Source organism: Bos javanicus, chromosome X, assembly GCF_032452875.1.
Source record: "Bos javanicus breed banteng chromosome X, ARS-OSU_banteng_1.0, whole genome shotgun sequence".
NCBI lineage: Eukaryota > Metazoa > Chordata > Mammalia > Artiodactyla > Bovidae > Bos > Bos javanicus.
Genome location: NC_083897.1, coordinates 131346934 through 131369995, shown reverse-complemented (window position 1 = coordinate 131369995; position 23062 = coordinate 131346934). Strand labels below are relative to the sequence as shown.

At 47.7% G+C, this 23062-nt stretch overlaps 1 protein-coding gene across 6 annotated transcripts in view; it reads right to left on the bottom strand.

Moving 5' to 3' along the window:
• Nucleotides 1–677: 677 nt before the first annotated feature.
• PHKA2 (phosphorylase kinase regulatory subunit alpha 2) overlaps nucleotides 678–23062 on the bottom strand; it is a 91663-nt gene continuing 69278 nt past the window's right edge. For 2 of the 6 annotated variants that reach the window (XM_061408017.1, XM_061408021.1), the window contains 15 exons: nucleotides 15069–15157; nucleotides 13971–14104; nucleotides 13434–13590; nucleotides 12661–12740; nucleotides 12386–12464; nucleotides 12172–12301; nucleotides 11968–12069; nucleotides 7540–7658; nucleotides 6774–6803; nucleotides 5657–5710; nucleotides 4012–4182; nucleotides 2760–2813; nucleotides 1702–1902; nucleotides 1187–1340; nucleotides 678–929 (listed from right to left, as the gene is read on the bottom strand). In XM_061408017.1, coding sequence (XP_061264001.1) covers nucleotides 871–929; nucleotides 1187–1340; nucleotides 1702–1902; nucleotides 2760–2813; nucleotides 4012–4182; nucleotides 5657–5710; nucleotides 6774–6803; nucleotides 7540–7658; nucleotides 11968–12069; nucleotides 12172–12301; nucleotides 12386–12464; nucleotides 12661–12740; nucleotides 13434–13590; nucleotides 13971–14104; nucleotides 15069–15157 — 1613 coding nt within the window. In that variant the 3' untranslated portion in view covers nucleotides 678–870. Of the gene's footprint in view, nucleotides 1341–1701; nucleotides 1903–2759; nucleotides 2814–4011; nucleotides 4183–5656; nucleotides 5711–6773; nucleotides 6804–7539; nucleotides 7659–11967; nucleotides 12070–12171; nucleotides 12302–12385; nucleotides 12465–12660; nucleotides 12741–13433; nucleotides 13591–13970; nucleotides 14105–15068; nucleotides 15158–23062 lie in introns of all 6 variants that reach the window. The other 4 variants (XM_061408022.1, XM_061408019.1, XM_061408018.1 and 1 more) reach the window with 4 other exon arrangements.

Genomic DNA, 23062 nt, shown 5'->3' with positions numbered 1-23062 from the left:
TGGGATCTGCCGCACCAATGGCAGGCCTCGGGGTGGTCTCACCTTCCTGTCTCGCACCTTATCCCCCCGTCCCACTGCCCCCACCCTGAGTGCCGAGGCATGTCTCCTGTATTTTTGTATTTCCACACCTGACACAGCTTCCCACACGTGCCAATGAATGACGGAAGGAACCGTCTAGTAATCTGTGGAGAAAGGTTTCACATACTTGTTTCTTTGTGCTCACGGCCTCCAGCCCCAGCCACCTGAGGGCCTTACGGTGAAAGTGCTGCTGGGAGAAAGGCCTGAGCACATCTTGCATCTCTGTGGCAGTGGATGCTGCAGACTCACGACATGGCTCCCCAGAACACGGGGTCGTGCTGCTCCCTGCTGGCCATCAGCCCATGTGGGAGGGTGGACGTGGGGCACAGGCCTGTGCACAGACCCCCTGCCTGCAGCTGGCCCAGCTCTAAGAAGAGCTGGCGCCCCCTCTGCCTTTTTTCTTTCTGGTTAGATTGAAAGATGTGGGATTTTTCACAAGGCAGGAGAAACCCTTGGGTGGCTAAGATAAAATCCTTGAAGACCAGACCATGAGCCAAAGTGAAGTGGGAGCAATTTTCTAAATCTGGGTGAGAGAATTGTCGTGTGAAGATAGCCATGCCCAAAGGACAAGATGCTGAGAAAGCCAGCCAGGCACGAGAAAACCAGGCCCCACAGAAAGAGCTGTTCTATTCAGTAAACAATCTGACCCACAGACAGACCATACCCGTTAAGATGTTCCCTTTGTTAAGGTTTGCAGCTGCTGGAAGGATCTTTCCATCTTGAAGATATGTCACTAGCTCACGGAACCTGTTTGGGAACTCCGCAAGAGCTGATTTAAGCTGCCTTTTCACTTCACTCTGCACTTGAGAGACCCACTTCCAATCTGTCCTCAGACTCCAGGAGACCAGATGCTGTGACAAAAGTTTCAGTGAGATAAGTGTAGACGATGACCCCCCTAGTACTCCTCACGGGAGCACAGAAGTCACTGGCCCTTTCTGGGGTTTGGATGTCTACTGCTTTCAAGTGTGTTCACTATCATCCCCTCCCTGCCAGGGATTCTCATGGGCAAGGCTTTGTTGGGGAAAGCACAGGGCATCTTGGGGAACACAAGGAAGTGCCCACGAGAAAGGGACAGACTGAGCACCGAGGCCCTACTGCATCTGGCAACCTGAATTGGGCAGCAGTTCCTGCAAATGAGAAGCCACCGCCTTCGTTAGGTAGGTCATCGTCCCATAAGCCCCGCTTGGAGCGCTGTCGTAAAAGAAGTGGCAGATGCCTGTGGCTTGGTCTTTCTCCAGCGTGTCCGTGGCTCCACTTGACACCTGCAGCAGGAAAAAGAGGCAGAGGCAACGTGTGAGCAGAGCCGGCGCTCCCAGCCGGACGTGGGCAGTGCAGCACTGATTCTAGGATGAGAGGACGGCTTCTCCTAGCTCGACTTTGGTTTAACACGGGGCAGGACGTGTTGGCTCTAAAACCTATGCTGAAGGGGGCCTGTCCATCTCCAAAGGTCAAGATTTCCCAGTGGCCACAAACCATTTTCAAACCAAATGGTTGACATTTTTCACCATCTGTGAGGACATTTTCTTTTTTTGAGAACCACCTTTCCTACTGGACACAGGATCTCCAGCCTCAACAGAGGTGAATGGCAGCCAACCCAGCTACACTGCCTCTAGGCATGCCCACCTGGTCTTGTAGGAACAGCTGGTTGGCCATGTGCACGATCTGGTCCACATGGATGATGCCCCCGATGCTGTTCATCTCTGTGTCCGAGAGCAGTGTCAGCACCATGATGGCCTCCACCAGCAGCTGCCGGTACTCGGGTTGTGGCACTCGGTTCAGCACTGACTCAACGTGGACAGCAAACTTGATCTCCTGCGGGGTCATCTGCCAAGGGACCAGGAGAGACAGGTCAGGAGCGAGCTGAGGACAGACAGCCCTGTCACCCACGCCACTCGCAGCACCCACTGACTCAGAGAAAACTTGGCTTCCTTGCTAGCCACTTGGCTCATCCTGCTCACAGGAATCCTCTGAAGCAGGAGGCTGAGAGCCAGCCAGCCCTGTCCTAGCATTAGTCACCCATCCCCATGGACTGTGACTTCTAGTGACATGACCATATCTTGTTTTTTCTTTCTTCACTATTCTTTGTGGCATATAGCATGGTGCCTTTGGTGGGGTAAAATTTAAAAAATCATTTTTTTAAAGAATGAAAGGGGGAAAGAAACCAGGGAAGATGACTTGTCAGAGGTGGCTACTATGGGTCCAGGGAGTTCTTCCCTTACCAGAGTTTTCAGGAGCAATCTAGAGATCTGGAAAGTCCAGATATGCTGTTTCTGAGGGGAAGGAAGAAAGGTGATGCTAATAAATGTGGGGAAAAACTGTAAAACTTGAGGGTTAAGTGTTGAGAAAGATGCATGTGTGCTACACGCTTCAGTCATGTCTCTTTGCAACCCCATGGACTGTAGCTCCCATGGACAGAGGAGCCCTGGGGTTCTCCAGGCAGGAATACTGGAGTGGATTGCTATTTCCCCCTTCAGGGTATCTTCCTGACCCAGGGATTGAACCTGTGTCTCTCGCATTGCCAGGCAGGTTCTTTACCACTAGCACCACCCGGGAAGCCCTGAGATAGGGCCTGAAAATGGCCTGTATGTGTGTAATGAGCTTGAAATATGGGTGAGTGGAAAGAGTCCAAGAAATCTAGCACTCAGTGAAAACTCATGGCATGTGGGGTTTTCCCGTCATACCTCTTGCGTGGTCGAGGACGGGAGCACGTAACCGTCGATGGACAGACCATGGCACTGGAGGCAGAACACACATTGCACATGTCAGAACCTGATTAAAAAGTGTGCACACACACTCACGTTGCACTGCCCTGGAAGCCAGTGCGAGGACTGGAACACGCCAGACTGTGAGAGTTATTTTTAGAGAGCTTGTTCTCACTGCCCACAGGCTGTGTTTTCGATGGAACAGTTCTAAGGAGCCGGCAGGCGTTGTTCAGATCTCACACGAACAACACCCCAGGGACCTGCTGGGTTGTTCTCTGTGGGAGCTCCGAGTTTCACTCAGCAGCCCAGTCCTGGCGGCTGAGAGGCCCCCTTTGGTGCCAGAGCAAGGGAGATGTGCATGGTTCCTGCTGGCGAAGTGATACTTCTGTGCCTTCACAGGCGTCTATTTTTGAGGTTTCTATAATAAGCACCAATCACAAAAGACTAGAGCACATGCACAGACACGCACACGCACACCCGTGTATATAAATAACAAGCGCTGGCTCTGTACAAAGTGCCACTTCTTCATAATAAAAGCGCCTTGGTATCAAGCCAGCGGGAGCCCGTATGGAAGCATGTGAGGCCCCAGGAAGAGTGGGAAGGTCTTCTAGGAACCATTAGAGGCCTCTGCTCCCATGTGGGGACCAGAGTCAGCTAAGAGGACAGGGAGCCCTCGGACCTCCCTGTGCCCAAGTTTTGATGGAGACCTCACAGGGTGCAGAATGCAGGAGACTGGGGAGCGGGTGTTGTGCGCCCTCTTTGGGGTGACTTTTCTCTCCTGGCCTCTCCTACTGTGAAATAAGCTAACAAAAATAACTGAGGGAAAAAAAATCAGTCCTGTGTGGTTCTTGGTTTGCATAGAAGCTTCTGATGGAGGCTGACAGTCCCTCTGGCAGGACACTGGCACGCTCCGGGGCTGAGGAGGGAGAAAGTAGCTGCAGGGACCAAGATGCATGGCTGTTCCAGGTCAGGTGGGTTACAGCATTTTACCCCGAGTCTTCCTGGCCTTCTCTGCCTCTTGCCTACCTTCAGACTTCGCTATGTTCAGAAAATAGGTCAGGGGTGGCTCCACACAACCTGGACCGCCACTTTATCTAACTGGTTTGGTTTCCAGCCAGCACTTCTCAACCAGGGGCACTTGACCCCCGAGGGGACACTTGTCAGCGCCTGGTGACGTTTGAGTGGTCACACCGGGTGGTGGGGGGTGATGCAGCTCCGCAGCCAGGCTCACCTTCTGAAGGATCTTCCACACCTTCTGGTAGAATCCCACGGGGACCCTGTTGATGGCGCCGTCCAGCCTTCTCCTGCGCAGCCACTGGCCCTGCCGTTCCCCCCAGCCCATGTGCTGCCCGCCCGAGTCTGATGACGATGTGCCCGTGGGTGAGGACGGGGTGCTGGACCTCTGCAAGACAGAAGGGCGTGGCATTCAGAAGCCTCAGGAGGGCTGCCTGGGGACTAGTCAGAAAGACCAGCTGGCTTTACCGGTTTGCTGACCCAGCTTCTTCCCTGCACTCCTCCAGCCACCAAGAGGGGGTGCACCGGTAGAGGCCCCAGGCCCAGCAGAGAGGCCCAGCAGGCCAGGGGGTGGGCTCTGGGGGGCTGAGAACCCCAACTCCGCACCAGCAGCTCTCACTCTGTGCCCTCGGCCTCCTGTAAGCAGCGGAGCACAGGCGGGCACCCTGAGTGCAGACGCGGGCAGCCCTGCAGCCCAGGGAGGACAAGGCATGGGGACTACATTCCTCCTGTGGAGCATGGTGGTCACCACGCTGCGGGGCTGGGGCTGTGGGAATACAACACCCAGCAAGCCCTGGGAGGAAGGCCTCAGACCATGGTGTGTCCACCTTCCTCTTCAGCCGCTTTCTATTCTGCCTGTTCTCAGCATAGCGCTTTCTCCTCATTCGGGATGATGACTGCCTCTGAGCTGGGGTACCATCTCCTCCTCATCTCCTCCTGGAGACTGGATTTATTCTGGCCTCTCCGAGGGAAGCGCTGAGGCAGGGCCAGCAGTTCGGCTTCTGCCTCGGGAGCCACAGGCCCGCCCACGACTGCAGAGGCCACAGGAGAGGCTCCAGGGGCCTGAGGTCGGAATGGGGCTCCCTGGGTGCAGCTTCCCTGTGGCCAAGCGCGTGTCCACTGTGCAGGCGGCCTCCCAGTTGGGGATGGAATAACCTTCATCCTTGCACTTGATCTGAGTTCTGGACTACCTGGCAGTTTTCCTTTCTCAGCGTGCAACCTCAAATTTAAACCTCTGCAGGACTGGAGGCTTCTTGGAGCACACGTTTTGACTTCATCGGATCTTATTTTGAAAAGGCTGTTAGGCTGGGTTATTCCACTGGGCTCATTACTGCCATTTAAATACGGCAACAATTAGAGACAAATAAAAGTAATTACAGCCATACTCATCAGTGACTCAGCTGGTTTTCTCCCTCTAGTTTTGGGAGGAAGATTCAGACTTGCCTGTGCAATTAGAACATTTCCTCCAGCTCATCTGGGGCCTCCAGGCAAGTAGGGCCACAGCACGTACAAAGTGCCCATTGGCTCATGCGGGCAATGATTCACCCCCATGGCTCAATAGAAAGATGCATAACCACTGCCCCGAAGGTTCCAGAAGCTCCTGGGGATTGGTGAGAAGAGTGTTGCTCACTCACAGCCCACAGAGGAGAGCATAAGCAGAGAACTCAAGATGGAAAAACAAAGCTCTCAGTTTCACAACTCTGCTTGCTCTCCAGCCTCTCCTCTGTCATGGTGACAGTCCCATGCTAACACTTAAACCTTTTCACAGCTTGGGAGGGGGGAGGGAGTGGGGGGAGCAAGAGAAGGGCAAGGAGAGGATGTGGACACCACAAACGAGGCGGCGGCGGGGATGCATGGTTTACCGCAGACTTCGAGGAGCGCGCGCTGCTGGACGCGGCCTGGCTCACAGAAATGAGCTACAAAACAGAGAGAGTCCACTCAGTCACGTGCACTGACACCAGAGGATGCATGCAGAGAGGAGGAGCACAGAGCAGCCCCGAAAACCGCCGAGGAAGCAAGACGTGGAGGATGCGGGCAGCGGAAGTTCTCAGTCACCCCTGAGGCAGGCAGCCCATGGTGCAGGGGCAGAGCTCCGCTTTCTCTGAGTGTGGAGCTTCCCCGTGTCTAGTCAGTGTGGAGGCAGCTTGTCAAGTTAGGATACAACTTATTTTCCAAAGTCAGAGCCTTGAGATGCTAATCTTTTATGTTAATTTTGGAAAGAGAAAAATGTATTTCCTTGATGTAAGTAAGTGGCCAAATATAATACTTACACTGGCTAACTGAACCTAATCCCATGCAAGAGAAACGGTGATCATTCTGTCCCCATAATAAGCTAAGACAGCATTAAACAGACAGAAGGAAGCCCCCAGATTCGCTCCAGTCAACTACCATCAGGATGTGGGCAACCAGAGGGATGGTGCCACCGAGTGGCTGGCACAGGAAGACGTTTGAAAAGTCTGTTCCTTACTTGGAAAAAGCATAAATTCCAATGAGAGGGCACATGTGTTTTTCCCTGGGACTGAACAGGAAATCTGCACGTCAGTAGAGACTCTGTGCTCAGTCACAGAAACAGGACACTGTTAGGAATGGGTCTCCAGTATTTTTTTCTATTGCTATAATCAGTGACCACAGTCTACTTGTCCCTATTCAGTTCCGTTTTTTGAACAGATACTCCTGCGGAGGCAGAACCTATCTCCATCCATCTGTTTCACAAAGTATCTTATGAAACCCAAGAGTTTGATAAATGGATTTTTTTTCTCAAGGCATGGGGCAAGGTCACTTCTCTTGCTTTCGAGTGCACTTGGCCTGTCCCAAGGGCTGCCTGCCACAGCCTGTGGAGTCGCCTCCACCCAAGCCTGTTTGATGGGCAGAACTGTTCTCCATGGCTTGACACTCTGTACTCACAGCCTCACTTCCCACATTCAAGCCAGAAAGACCATAAAGCACAGTAGAGGAGGAAAGAAGACAGAGATGTTTCACCTGTTCATCAGCACTAAACCGCCTAGTCATCTGAAAGCAAAAATACATCAGAAAATAAAAACCAGTTTCAAATCAAGGCTGCCTTACTACTTGTATCACCGTCTAGAACATCCAAGGACGTGTTGGTCCACCTGCAGGGCGTGACCATTAGTGCCTCACGGGCTCAATCTACTGAAGCCACACTTGAAATGGAGAAAATCCCAGTGCATTTCTCACTGCAGGTCACAGTCAGCAGGAAACTATTTCCTACTGTAGATCACTGTCAAGTCCTAGCATAGTACCAAACCCATTAGGAGTGAAAGGCTGTTGACTTGCAGTCCTGTGGGATCGGTCCAGAAGGAATTTATTATGAATTAAAGGTGAGCACCAAAAAGACACACCTATGGATGGTGGAAAATAAGGATATCACGAGCATTCCAGTCTATTTCTACACTCCTTCATTTCACCGTTGCACTTGAAGGACACATTGGATGGAGAGAGGATTCAGTGACCTTTTGCAATGGTTGTGGTCCTCTCGAAAGACTGGTTCTTGGCAACAGGCAAACATGGGGCAGGGTATTTTCTGGAATGCTCACCTAACATGGTTAACGCTAAAGACAAGCGCTTGTGGGTGCACATGAGAGGCTCTGGGATGTCTGAGCACAGGAGGGATCTCTCATCCTTTCCCAAGCGGGCTGTGGTCTGCATGCCCAGGGCTTCTCTCATGTTCTCAGTTGAGCCCAGACAGGAAGACCACTTCTTTCCTGGCACTGAGAGCTCTTCTTACCTGTTTCATCTCACTCCTCAGCCTGTTGATGCCGCTCCTCTCGGTTTTGGTGACTCCAGTGTGGCCCACCTCATGGATGGAGACAGCAGGGCTAGGTGTGGAGGAGTGAATGGGTCGCACTGCAAGGGAAACACACACAGGGTCCTTATATCACGTCCGCCCTCAGAGGGACACATGCATGTGCTTGTTTTTATCTCTCCCCACTCAACTGTGCACTCCCGCTTCCAGGACCTGGAGCAGGGCCTGCGACACAACATGGGCTCAGTATGCATTTGGGTGACATAGTGAACATGACTTAAGCAGCATGCAGGAAACACTGAGTGGCCAGAAAACACTTCATTGCTTTGAGTATGTTGTTTAAAATAACTTTTTACGTCTCCAAATGTACCCCTTCCTTGCAGAAACTTGAGTCCACCCAATAAAGGTCCAGCCTTGGGGCAAGAGAGGAAAGACCTGGGAAAACAAGCCAACCAAAGGTGAAGACACAGCAGTGGCCATCCCAGAAGGGGCAGGGGGGCTCCACCCTGCTGCAGTGGCCTGTCTATGGCCGTGCCCCACTCCCTGGTGCTCCACACTGTACGCACAGCGATCATTCTAAAAGGCACATGGGGGACCATGTCACTGTCCACTCAGACTCTTTTCAGGCCTATCCCAGTCTTCAGGATAAAGCCTCCCAAGGGCACATGAAGCCCTACCGACTGGAACCCACCTGCCCCTCGCAGCTGTCCCCTCCGAGGCAGTCCCTCGGTGCTGGGTGTTGCACCGGTGGCTCCCTCCCGTCCCAGATGAGTGGACAAATAAGGAGCCCAAGGACAACAGAGAGGGAGGACCCACCAAGATTAGCCAGAGTGGGAGGAAGGACACGGAGAGAGTGGAAAACAGAAGCCAAAGGGGCCTGTTTGTACTGGGCATTAGCTGAAAACATTAATTTCAGACATCTCAGGATTTAATAAAAATTGAGTTTTCTTATTTATAAAAATTGAACAGTTACAGGTAGGGCTGCTTAAAAAAACTGAAGGATTATAAAGGACAATTAACAAATGTTACATGCAAAAAGACAGGACCTCTTCTGGCCTTGCTTGCAATCTGACGTATGTATGGTTTCAAGTGACATTACTCTGTTCCTAGTTTCATAAGCTTCTATAGCTTTATATCTAGTAGCAATTTTTCAGTAATTATCTGTGTCAAACCACGTATATTATTTTGATGAGCAGAACACATTAAATATTTATCTTGTATATTTACATTTCAAGGATTGTGCATTTGAAAGGACTGAAAATTACTTTTGGAAAAGGATCCTGAGCGTCCCTCCTTCAGGAAAGGAGAAAAACCACCAAAACACATCTGACTGTGTGATGCTGTCTTTGTTTGCCTGCTGGCACCCACTCTAAAGAAAAAGATCTGAAGTACCCAATGTCCTTATTAAATAAAAAGAATGACAGCCCACACTGCATTTCTTTGGCTTGATGAAATAAATTCACCAATGTGTCTGCAAATCAGTTCACTTTATTATGAGGAGGATAAATGATAATTGCCTCAATTATAATTAGGGAGCATTTGAGAACAGAATTCCATCAGGACTTGGGCAATTGTATTTCCTAACACTGGAGACAGGGTTCCGGTACAGAGAAAAAGGGAGAGAGCAAGACGAGGATGAAGCAAACTCAGCAAGGTGTTGTGAGGCTGCACAGGGCTGTTCTCCAGGCCTACAAAGGGTAACGGGGGTCTGGTTGAGAACTCAGCCACACTAAAGGTGGAGCACTCAGGTGCTGCGAAGACAGCCTTCATGTGCGGACCCCCTGGTCACCTCACCCCTTTCTAAGCCCCGTGCCCAAGAGGCAGGCCAGGGTGCGGAGGGGTGTACCATGTCCACGTGCCCCCATGGCTCTCCCCAGCAGCTTGCCAGAGGATCACAGAGCCCTCCAAGTCACAACCTTAAACCTAGGACTCTTGTCAATATCAGGGAAGTAGGAACCTTACACCCAAACTGTGTCCCAAATCAATGATTACTGATGTTGTTTGTATAGAAGCAGTTCCAGGCAGCGCTGGATATGTCAGTCAAACCCTCAGTGAAGCCATTCCTGACGCCCTCCCCACAGAGGAAAGAAAGCTGAAAGGCAGGGGTTAGCAAACTTCAGAGGCGACCCACTGTCTGCTTTGGCACAGCCTATGAGGTAAGAATGGCTTTGTACATTGTTGGGGGAAGAAAACAAACAAATAGTATCTTTGTTGTTGTTTAGTTGCAAAGTTGTATCCAACTCTTTGTGACCCCATGACTGTAGCCAGGCAGGCTCCTGTGTCCGTGGGATTTCCCAGGCAAGAATACTGGTGTGAGTTACCATTTCCTTCTCTCGAATAGTATCTTAGGACACACGCAATGATATGAAATTCAAGTTTTGCTGTCCAGGATTATTTTTTGGCAGCCGGCTTCTCTTTGCTGACGTGTGGTCTGTGTGTTCATGTTGTGACAGCAAAGCTGAGGCCTGTGACCAAATGGAGCCTGATTGGTTCCCTCTGGCCTTTACAGGCAGTGTTTGCTGACCTCTGGTCTAGAGGAGGACAGAGCTTAGAAGGGGCTTGGTAAGAGAAAGTAGTGTATCACAAAAGGAAACTCGGGGGTGGAGGGAGAGGTGGGAAAGAGGCACTTAAGGAGTTGGGGGGGTGTTGAAGTGGAGTTTATAATGACCTATGCCCAGCATTTGGTTGTGGTGGTCTGGCATTTGAAAACATGGTCAGATAGGAAGAAAATAGTTGGGGAGTTGAGAGAGATGCTGTCAAATGGAGGCAGAAAAGCCCAGGCTGGCTGAGGAAGGCATGGAAGGAAGGAAGAAGATAACTACTCTGGCTGCAGGGCTGGTGGGCACTGCCTAAGTTCTCTGCTGTCAGGAGGTAAGGACTCAGAGTTTGTCCTAGAAGACAGGGAGGGCCCAATGTTAATAAAAATCCTCCTTAAAGGAGGCACAGAGATTGTAGCTACTGCTTTGTGACCAGAAGGGAGCTGAGGTATGAAGGTAGGTGCACTGCTTCCCCAGTGGATGCCTTTCCAGCAGCTGCTCATCCTGGGAGATCCTAGGCCAAGTGCTGCTGTTTTTTTTTTTTTTTAGCAGTTGGTTCCCGCAAATGGCGACAGAGCTACGCGCACAGGGCCAGGGTGAGGGGCACAGTCAGTGGGGCGAAGATGGCCACACGTGGGACCAGGGAGGAGAAGCAGCCTGAACAAACCAGCCCTGGGAAGAGGCGCGCAGCCTGGTGGGAAGGGAAGGCTGGAGCTTGGAGAAGGGACAGGATGCTGCTACAGAGAGCTGACAAGGGCTAGGTGGGGAAAGGCCTCGGGTGACAGGACCACGGCGGAGAGCCAGGTCTCCAGTGCTATGGGGGCTGGCCTGGAGGGAGGGAGGCAAGGTCAGCTCCTGGTGACTGGGAGAGGGGAGCAGAGCCAGGCTCCGGGGAAGAGTGAGCACAGAAGGAGGCTGCACCGACAGGATGACAGGTAGGTACACTTAGGAATATGCTAAACCCACAACATTTTTGAAACAGCCTTCTCAAAAGCTCTGAAAATTGGCAGTCCAAGCAGGTCAGGAAGAAAGGAAAGCAAAACGATTCTGTTTCTGGTGGAATCGCCTATGGCAACACGTGGGGCAGTGCGCTGAGGCCTCTTCCTGCAGCCATCACAGCTGTGCATCTTACAGATGAAAACCAAAACAAGACTAGAGGGAAATGCACATTCGCTCAGGTTCACTGTGCACTAAGCTGGTGTTCATGGTATTGTAAATGTAGTAAAGGTGCATCTAGTACTTTTTAGTAATTTCAAAGGATCATGAAATGATCCTGGTTCCTTTTGAGAAAGGGCTTCCTGTAGCAAGGGATGTTCTACAGTCCATCTATTATATAAAATAAAGGGAATTTAGTACAGAGTGCTAATGCAGTGGCCTGTGAGAGCATCCAGACACCCTGGTAAGTATGGAACTGAGGTTCATGAGGCCCTGTTACCAGCTAGCTCTGTGACCTTGGACAAGGGAGAGCTGTCTCAGCCACATCCTTCCTAAGAGGGAACCGCAAAGTTCCAAGTCTTCCCTTGTTGCTGCTGTGGTCTACTGACTGCACCCCACAAGTTCAGTATTGGGAGAAATGTGTTCCCATTTCTCACAGGGGTTGTACTGGTTGGTGATGATTTTTCTCCTCCTTGTTCTAGTTCATCTTCCTTATTTGTGGTGGGAGTGGCCTGGCTGCGTTAGGTTTCTCTGCAGTGCCCCCACACCAACAGGAGTAAAGGAGATCCCCGTGGACATCAGGCAATATGGTGATTCTTGTGCAGTTGTGAGATTCATTTGTATTTGCATAGGCAGGGATGTGTCAGAGTTAGGTATAGGAGGAAGGAAGTGGGGGTGAGGATTACTGAGAAAGGAAAGGAAAGAAAGACTAACTTACTGCTTCTTTCAACACCAAATTCTTTGCCACTTAAGATGTGGTGCAGGAGATTTTTCATATCAAAAGGGCTGAGGTTCATCAGACTTTCAGAAGCTTCTTCTCCTGAAAACAAACGTGTTAAGTTTTCCCAGATACAGGACTGGTGGCAGGAGAAGGAAGAGTTGGGTGGACTCAAGCAGTGTGAGCCGCCCTTGAGAATCCCACCTGAACAGTTCAGGCTCCGTGCCAGCTCCGTGGCCATCACCTGAATGATCAGTCCAATTCGGAGCCGGAGCATCTCCACGAAGAGGCTGGGCTGTGCCCTGACGTACATCGCCAGGTACACCACGATCTCCTGACACAGACACATGAGGAGACGGGGTTTCAGAGGCTGGGTGGCGGCGGATATGCCGCTGCTGCCCAGAGACGGCCCACTGACCTGTGTGAGCACGGCGATGCTGATGTCCTGCCCGCTGGCTTCGTAGATGAGCTTCGTGAGCTCCTCGGGGGGAAGAGGCCTAGGAAACAGCAGCAGCACAGAAACACTATGGATGACGCCTACGAGCACCTCCAGCCCTCCGTGGAAAAGCCTCATTTTCTAGGTGGCAGGGCTCAAGGGACAGTGTCTCTTAAAAGACTTTTCCTGAATGGTAGATGGTGCTGAGGTGTCCTCCCCACCCCAAACCTGAGTCCCCCCGCAAGCTGAAGACTTACGCAGAGATGGTCTTCTCCCGGGGTTCTGGGGGCAGGCCCACTGTGAGCTGCTTCTGGTGTGACAGCAGGTCCGTGCACGCCTGCATGGTCAGGGAGAGGGGGAGAAAGAACAGCAAAGCTGGTGGGGAAGGGCCACTGCCAATAAATTTGCCTTTATAAACTTGACCTATGCTGTCATTTATTTGAAAATTCATATACAGGTTCCAGGCTGAGCAACCCAGGCTGAGCTGGGTCCCTCTGGTCTTTGTGTCCCCAGGATGTGGCCCCAAGGCCTGGCTCTGCAGGGCCTGTGAGTCCTGAGTCCTAAAACACGGATGTTAAGACTTAATGACCATATTATAGTCCTAAATTTCCAGTTTCCCCATTATTCACATATAATCAATACTATAATAATGACCTTGAGTGTCATAGAAAGCAGTTCTGGAATTTGGGGTCTCAGGGTTAAAATATCCCTGATGACGGTACTACAGATGTGCAGAAATAACAGTGTTCTGGTTAGGAGGGTGCTGGACCACAGAGCATTTTCATTTTATTTCTTAGTAAATCCTTTTCTGCAGCTAAGAAGCAACAAAACGAATCAGTCTGAATTTCAACTGCTGTCCACCTTCCAAGAGCTGTGGGAGATCAGGAGACAAATACCTGCTCCATCTGTGTAATAAGTACCATGTTTCCTTTACAAATATGAGGTGCTTGCCTCCAGCTCTCCTAATAGGACGAGAGCATGGGGCTAGAGAGGATAGACAGCCAACCCGCACACGCGCAGTGGCTCTGACCTCAGCCAGGACCTCCACTTTCTTCCGGAGGAGGCCGGAGATGTAGCGGATCAGGCCCCACTCCTGGTTCAAGCCGGCCTTCGCATAGAGCTCACTGAGGAGGTTGTGAACAGTGACCCCGTGCTGTCCAGAGAGATTTGTGTCCCAGCTGGGACCCCTGTCAAGAAATGGAAAACCCTCCAAGTATGGCCCAGAACGCTAACAGGCCAGATCCTCTCGCAGTGGAGCTCACTTGGCAGGGAAGGGAATGCATCAACGGGCATCGTGCCAAGTGCTTGGGCCCTCCCACGGCCTGTGAGCCTCACTTGGGGCCACGGGACCGTATTGTCTTCTATCCATTTGAAACAGAAGCCTGACATCAGGAAACGGTGAGATCCTGGCTTCAGCCAGCCTTCTCATTTCAGCAGGCACAGAGGGGGATGGAGTCTGGGTGCTCTGCGTGACTCCAACCATGATGCAGCTGGCTGCCAGGCCAAGAAGCCAGGACAAAGCACGGAGGAGAGAGAAAGCCGGACCTCACCAAGGTCCTGCACTTACTTTATTACATACAGAATGTACAGAATGTCTGCTTGGTCCTGTAGGTTCGAACAGTCTTTCAACTGCTCAACCAGCTTCTCACAGTCCACATCGCCATGGTCATCTCTGGGAAACTGGAAGTCATCTTCAGGGGCCTGTCCATACAAAAGACAAAAAGAAGGGCACAGGGGCTGGGCATGCACTTCCAGAAGATGAGAAAGTGACACACCAACCTGGTCTTGGCACTCTGCTGCTGTGCCATGCTCCAGGTTTTCATGGGATCTTTTGTGGCTTTTTTTTTTTTTTCCCTGAACAGTGAATCACTATGTTAGTCGTTCTCTGCAGGAGACTGAACAGGTTAAAATCTGTGTAAATTTTATTTATGTGAAGGTCAAAAATGGGCAAAACCGACCCTGGTGTTAGAAGGCATGCCAGCAGTTACGTGTGAAGGGAGAGGAGGCAACCAGGAGGGGCACCAAGGGTGCCTGTCCCTCACATGGGCCTGCTGGCTTGGCGATAATTCACTTAGCCCTATACTTATGTCTTATATACTTTTTATATGTTAAACTTCAATAGAATCTTTTTTGAAGGCAAAAAACAATGTGAGTTTTAAACAACATAAAATTGTGGTTAAAATAGTCTCCAACAGACACCAAATCTTTCTGATAAAAGCAAAGGAGACTTGGACTAAAGTAACAAATTATAGGAACTAGTGGGGAACATTCTGAGAGTTTCTTCTCCAGAGGAATCTTTTTCCGGTTTCCTGCCCTGCTCTGGAAGCAACCCAGCCTTGGCTGGTGGTCCCAGAGAGGCCATGGTTAGTAGCAAGTTGCTGCGTTTCCTTTCGGCAGCACGGATTCCGGTGAGTGGCAGAATGTCAGGAGCCTTCTTCATACCAACATATAAAGGTCTGGGTCAAATTCAGTGTGCACACAGACATAAACCACAATCCAGACACCAAAGTGGGTGCACGTGAAAACCCAGCTTCTAACCCTACAAGTCCTGCATATCAAGAAATATGCTCTTTCTCTTGAGGCAAACCATTTACAAGAGCTCCTGGGATTATACCAGCACCGAAGAACATTATACTTCTTGAAAAAGTGATCCCAAATACTTTACCTTTTTTAGGAGTGGCTGAGGAGAATCAACGAGATTCAGCGATTTACGGTGGGCACTTAGAACTTTAGTTGGCAAAGCCATGGGAACAACTAGAGAAAAAAAGAATAAAGAGCTCTTCTAAGCAGGAGAAAGGATAAAAAAATTTTTTTCAAGAGCTAAGGTGGCTACTCCTTATTCAATACAAACCAAATAAGGAATGATTACTTACTTAAATTTCAAAAAGAATTTTTCATGTGGCTAGATCATGTGCTAAATGTGGAAACAAGCAATGAACAGGACAGAGATCTTGGCTTAAGGAATATATTTTCACTTTTCTTAGAATTCAGGGAAAACTACATAGCATGTAGAACTGGAAGGGGCCTTAGAAATGATCAACTCCGACTTCTTTTTCTCTCAGATGTGGAGACTGAAGCCCAGAGACAGCAGGCCATTGGCCAAGGCCCTGCCCACTGTTGTGCGTCCCTTCGCCACTGCAGGGCGTCAGTGCTTCTGTTTCATAACCACCTTTATTTACTTTGTGGGGAGCCCACACCACACAGCCTGTGGGCTCTTGGTTCCCTGACCAGGGATTGAACCCGGGCCCTGGCAGGGATAGCACTGAATCCTAACCACTAGACCACCAGGGAAATCCTCTTTTAACCACCTTTAGATGTTATCATTGAGGGGCTTCCCTGGTGGCTCAGACATTAAAGAATCTACCTACAATGCAATGGCTCAGACGGTAAAGAATCTGCCTGCACTGTAGGAGACCCCATTTCGAGCCCTGGGTTGGGAAGATTCCCTGGAGGAAGAAATGGCAACCCACTCCACTATTCTTGCCTGGGAAATCCCATAGACAGAGGAGCCTGGCGGGCTACAGTACGTGAGATCGCAAGAGAGTCAGACACTACTTAGTGACTAAACAACAATGAGAGGTTATTATCAATATTTAGTTATTAAGCTGTCTTTTTCTGCCAGGTTATATTGTATCATCTAAAGAAAATAAGTTTTCAAGGTAAAGATGTGGTGTATTTAAAAAGCATTTATAAACCTCCAGGTTATACTAGTGAATTAAACATAAGCTTTAATTTTACTTTCTCTTAAACCCCGAATAACAGTACAAAAATAATTTTTTTAAAAAGGCAAATCCTAAAAAATAGGGAAGCTGAGCAGAAGACAATAACAGAGTTGGAAAGCCAATGGATAAAAGGCAACCAAACCCCAAGACTACAGTGGGGAAAACAAGCACCAGTCAAATTTCTACCAGAGAATCCTCAGACGTCTAAGGAGCTTGCTGCACCACGGACCTCTAGCACCTGGGGTTGAGAGAGGGCATCCAAAAGAAGGAAGACAGAGAAGAAGCTGTGTGAGAGGCCGTGAGCTCCCTAGATGCCTTCTGCAACTCCACATAACTTGGCAACAGCCTTGCTCACCCTGATAGAAGACTAAAGGGTCTCTCTGAAGAGGGTATAAAGGGGGTGGTATGTGCATCTCTGGAGGGGGTGCTGGCCCACATGTCTGAAGGCATTGCTAAATGCCTTGGGGGAATAAGTGACTGTATAGGCAATCAGACCTTTACTGGTTAAAAAGGACATTGTGAAGGAGACTGTAGAACATCTCTGGGAAATCTGCCCCGCCTACACCCATAAACTCAACAGGCCCCACTCACAGGCTTGGAGGTTCTCATGCATGAGCAGATAACCAAGGGACACCCAGCACTGGAGGAAAGACTAATGTGAAAGACAGACCAAAAGCAATAGGAAACATTGACTTGGGGAAAATGGGAGATGATTTAGGGAGAAGAAAATGTAAAAACAAAACCAAAAATCTCTGCCATTAACTTTATTAGAGTAATTAAAAATTGTATTGCATGAGACAAGAAGAGATACAATTCAGAGAACAAAGATTTAAACCATGACAGCAAAATAGGAAAAAGTCAATTGAGCAGGTGGAACAAAATGTTCAAATAACTGCCCTAAGAACAGAGCAAAAGACAGAAATGAAAGACAGGGCAGAAACGATAAAAGACTTCTCCAGGAGGTCAATATTAGAATCACAAAGTACCAGAGAGACAGGACAGAGAAAATGGAAGGAAGTAAATGAATCAAGAAATTATCAGAACAACTGCACAGGACTGAAAAACACACATTTCCAGATAGACAAGATCCACTGGGCAGCCACCACAGCAGATGAAAATACACTCAGAACAAAGCACACCATTGAAATGTCAGAACCTGAGAGGAAAGAAAAACCTAAAAACTTTGAAAGAGAGTAACAGTTTACATTTAAAGGATCAAAAATCAGAATGGGTTCAGATTTATCAACAGCAACACTGACAGCAAGAGGACAGCAAAGGGAGGATTTCAAAATTATCAAGGAAAATTTATTTCAATCTAGAATTCTATACCCAGCCAATCTCTCATATGGATAGGGAAAATCTGTAGCTAGGAGAACACACTTGTCATAGCAAACACCCTCTTCCAACAACACAAGAGGTAACTCTATACATGACATCACCAGATGGTCTATAGCAAAATCAGATTGATTATATTCTTTGCAGCGAAGATGGAGAAGCTCTATAGTCAGTAAAAACAAGACCAAGAGCTGACTGTGGATCAGATCATGAGCTCCTTATGGCAAAACTCAGACTTAAAGTGAAGAAAGTAGGGAAAACCACTAGACCATTCAGGTGTAACCTAAATCAAATCCCTGATGATTATACACAAGAAGTGACAAATAGATTCAAGGGATAGATCTGATAGAGTGCCTGAAGAACTATCAACAGAGGTTCGTAACACTGTACAAGAGGCAGTGATCGAAAGCATACCCAAGAAAAAGAAATGCAACAAGGCAAAATGGTTGTCTGAGGAGGCCTTACAAACAGCTGAGAAAGAAGAGACATGAAAGGCAAAGGAGAAAAGGAAAGATATACCCATCTGAATGCAGAGTTCCAAAGAATAGCAATGTTTATAATAGCCAGGACATGGAAGCAACCTAGATGTCCATCAGCAGATGAATGGATAAGAAAGCTATGGTACATATACACAATGGAGTATTACTAAGCCATTAAAAAGAAAACATTTGAATCAGTTCTAATGAGGTGGGTAAAACTGGAGCCTATTATACAGAGTGAAGTAAGCCAGGAAGAAAAACACCAATACAGTATACTAACGCATATATATGGAATTTAGAAAGATGGTAACAATAACCCTGTGTATGAGACAGCAAAAGAGACACTGATGTATAGAACAGTCTTATGGACTCTATGGGAGAGGGAGAGGGTGGGAAGATTTGGGAGAATGGCATTGAAACATGTAAAATATCATGTATTAAACGAGATGCCAGTCCAGGTTTGATGCACGATACTGGATGCTTGGGGCTAGTGCACTGGGACGACCCAGAGGGATGGTATGGGGAGGGAGGAGGGAGGAGGGTTCAGGATGGGGAACACATGTATACCTGTGGAGGATTCATTTTGATATTTGGCAAAACTAATACAATTATGTAAAGTTTAAAAATAAAATAAAATTAAAAAAAAAAGAAAAAAAAGAAAGCCTTCTTAAGTGAACAGTGCAAAGAAATAGAGGTAAACAATAGAATGGGAAAGACTAGAGATCTCTTCAAGAAAATTAGAGATACCAAGGGAACATTTCATGCAAAGATGGGCTCAATAAAGGACAGAAACAGTAAGGACCTAACAGAAGCAGAAGAGATTAAGAAGAGGTGGCAAGAATGCACAGAACTGTACAAAAAAGGTCTTAATAACTCATATAACCACAATGGGGTAGTCACTCACCTAGAGCCAGATATCCTGCCTGGAGTGTGAGGTCAAGTGGGCCTTACTTCAAAGCTGGTAGAGGTGATGGAATTCCTGCTGAACTATTTCAAATCCTAAAAGATAATGCTGTAAAAGTGCTGCACTCAATATGCCAGCAAATTTGGAAATCTCAGCAGTGGCCACAGGACTGGAAAAGGTCAGTCTTCATTCCAATACCAAAAAAGGGCAATGCCAAAGAATGTTCAAACTACTGAACAACTGTGCTCATTTGACATGCTAGCAAAATCCTTCAAGCTAGGCTTCAACAGTATTTGAACTGAGAACTTCCAGATGTACAAGCTGGATTCAGAAAAGGCAAAGAAACCAGAGATCAAATTGCCAACATATGTTGGATCATAGAGAAAGCAAGGCAATTCCAGAAAAACATCTACTACTGCTTCATTGACTACACTAAAGCCTTTGACTATGTAGACCACAACAAACTGTGGAAAATTCTGAAAGAGATGGGAGTACCAGACCACCTTACCTGCCTCCTGAGAAACCTGTATGCAGGTCAAAAAGCAACAGTTAGAACCAGACATGGAACAACAGACTGATTCAAAATTGGGAAAGGAGTACAACGAGGCTATAAATTGTCACCCTGCTTATTTAACATCTATGCAGAGTACATCATGCAAAATGCTGGGCTGGATGAGGCTACAGCTGGAGTCAAGATAGCCAGGAGAAGTATCAGCAACCTCAGATATGCAGATGATACCACTCTAACAGCACAGAGTGAAGAGGAACTAAAGAGCCTCTTGATGAGGGTGAAAGAGGAGAGTGAAAAAGCTGGCTTAAAACTCAACATTCAGAAAACTAATCATGTCATCAGGTCCCATCACTTCATGGCAAATAGATGGGGGAAAATGGAAAAAGTGACAGACTTTATCTTCCTGGACTCCAAAAATCACTGCAGACAGTGACTGGATTCATGAAATTAAAAGACGCTTGTTCCTTGGAAGAAAGCTATGACAAACCTAGACAGTATATTAGAAAGCAGAGACATCACTTTGCTGACAAAGGTCCATATAGTCAAATCTATGGCTTTTCCAATAGTCATGTACAGATGTGAGAGTTGGACCATAAAGAAGGCTGAGTGTCGAACAATGCCTTTGAACTGTGGTGCTGGAGAAGATTCTTGAGACACCCTTGGACAGCAAGGAGATCAAACCAGTCAATCCTAAAGGAAATCAATCCTGAATACTCACTGGAAGGACTGATGCTAAAGCTGAAGCTCCAATACTTTGGCCATCTGCTGCAAAGTGTCAACTCATTGGAAAAGACTCTGACGCTAGGAAAGATTGAAGGCAGGAGGAGAAGGGGGCCACAGAGAATGATATTTTGGATGGCATTACTGACTCACTGGATATGAGTTTGAGCAAACTCCAGGAGACAGTGAAGGACAGGGAAGCCTGGCGTGCTGCCGTCCATGGGGTTGCAAAGAGTTGGACACAACTTAGTGACTGAACAACAGTTTTCAGACTTGAAAGGTCTCAACAATTTTACCCGACATAAGCTTGTTTCCCAAGGAACTACTGGATGTCCTCCACCAAATAAAACAGTAAACTAACCAAGAGGAAAAGCTGAGATACAGAAAATAGAAGAGTCAAGAAGGAATTCTCCAGTATGATGGTGAAGAAGATTTTAGGATAAAATCTACATCCTGGAGACTCCCCTGGAGGTCCAGTGGTTAAGACTCCATACCCTCGTTAGAGGGGGGCATGGGTTTGATACCAGGCTGTGGAACTAAGATCCTACATGCAGCATGCAGCCAATTGGAAATAAAAAATCTACATCCTGGACACAGAGGGCAGCCAGGCCAAAACGGTCAGTGAACTTCAGAAACACGCACAATGAGGGCTACCATCACTGGGCCCTGTTCCAATGAAACTATTGAAACTATTCTAGAATGTATTCCACCAAAGGAATAAATTGAGAAGGGAGAATACGCCAGAATCAAGAAACAGGGAACCCAACTGAAGAGATAAGCAAAGGAGATTCCAAGGATTATAATAAAGAAGAGTCCCAGGATGCCAGGTATGCAAAAGGCCTAGAGAGCAATCAGTCAGACAGGAGGAGACTTTTGGACTCTAAGTAGTGAGACCATGAGTTTCATATATATGGTTGACCTTGTGGAAGTTTCTATTGCGTGGCCACTGGAGGGAAGTGAAGCTAATTACAAGGGCAACTGTTATTTTTGGAAAAAAATGAAAAGCAAAAATGATAATGTAGTATACTATAATACTGAGTTGGGAATAACATTTACACACATACAAAGACAGTAATAGTGAATACTGATTTAACTAAACCTTAATACTGGGAATAATATTTACATACATACAAAGACAGAAATAGTGAATACTGATTTAACTAAACCTTAATATAACTGCATGGACAGGTTAGAGGAAGTGAAGTAGAGGAGGGGTGATTTAAGACAGGTGAATTCCTCACCTGCATAAGAGAAAGGTCACAGATACTGAATAAACTTGATGCATCAAAGACAGGAGATCAGTCCAGTCGCTCAGTCATATCCGACTCTTTGCAACCCCATGAACCGCAGCACGTCAGGCCTCCCTGTCCACCATGAGTTTGAGTCCACTTAAACTCATGTCCATTGAGTCGGTGATGCCATCCAAACATCTCATCCTCTGTCATCCCTTCTCCTCCTACCCTCAATCTTTCCCAGCATCAGGGTCTTTTCAAATGAGTCAGCTCTTGGCATCAGGTAGCCAAAGTATTGGAGTTTCAGCTTCAACATCAGTCCTTCCAATGAACACCCAAGACTGATCTCCTTTAGGATGGACTGGTTGGATCTCCTTGCAGTCCAAGGGACTCTCAAGAGTCTTCTACAACACCACAGTTCAAAAGCATCCGTTCTTTGGTGCTCAGCTTTCTTTATGGTCCAACTATCACATCCATACATGACCACTGGAAAAACCATAGCCTTGACTAGATGGACCTTTGTTGGCAAAGTAATGTCTTTGATTTTTAATATGCTATCTAGGTTGGTCATAACTTTCCTTCCAAGGAGTGTCTTTTAATTTCATGGCTGCAGTCACCATCTGCAGTGATTGTGGAGCCCAAAGAAATAAAGTCAGCCACTGTTTCCACTGTTTCTCCATCTATATGCCATGAAGTGATAGGACTGGATGCCATGATCTTCGTTTTCTGAATGTTGAGCTTTAAGCCAACTTTTTCACTTTCGTCTTTCACTTTCATCAAGAGGCTCTTTAGTTCTTCACTTTCTGCCATAAGGGTGGTGTCATCTGCATACCTGAGGTTATTGATATTTCTCCCAGCAATCTTGATTCAGCTTGTGCTTCTTCCAGCCCAGCGTTTCTCATGATGTATTCTGCATATAAGTTAAATAAGCAGGGTGCCAATATACAGCCTTGACGTGCTCCTTTTCCTATTTGGAACCAGTCTGTTGTTCCATGTCCAGTTCTAACTGTTGCTACCTGACCTGCATATAGGTTTCTCAAGAAGCAGGTCAGGTGGTCTGGTATTCCCATCTCTTTCAGAATTTCCACAGTTTATTGTGATCCACACAGTCAAAGGCTTTGGTATAGTCAATAAAGCAGAAATAAATGTTTTTCTGGAACTCTCTTGCTTTTTTGACGGTCCAGCGGATGTTGGCAATTTATCTCTGGTTCTTCTGCCTTTTCTAAAACCAGCTTGAACATCTGGAAGTTCACGGTTCATGTATTGCTGAAGCCTGGTTTGGAGAATTTTGAGCATTACTTTACTAGCGTGTGAGATGAGTGCAATTGTGTGGTAGTTTGAGCATTCTTTGGCATTGCCTTTCTTTGGGATTGGAATGAAAACTGACCTTTTCCAGTCCTGTGGATACGGCTGAGTTTTCCAAACTCGCTGGCATATTGAGTGCAGGACTTTCACAGCATCATCTCTCAGGATTTGAAATAGCTCAACTGGAATTCTATCACCTCTACTAGCTTTGTTCATAGTGATGCTTCCTAAGGCCCACTTGACTTCACATTCCAGGATGTCTGGCTCTAGGTCAGTGATCACACCATTGTGATTATCTGGGTTGTGAATATCTGTTTTGTATAGTTCTTCTGTGTATTCTTGTCACCTCTTCTTAATCTCTTCTGCATCTGTTAGGTCCATACCATTTCTGTCCTTGATTGAGCCCATCTTTGCATGAAATGTTCCCTTTGTATCTCTCATTTTCTTGAAG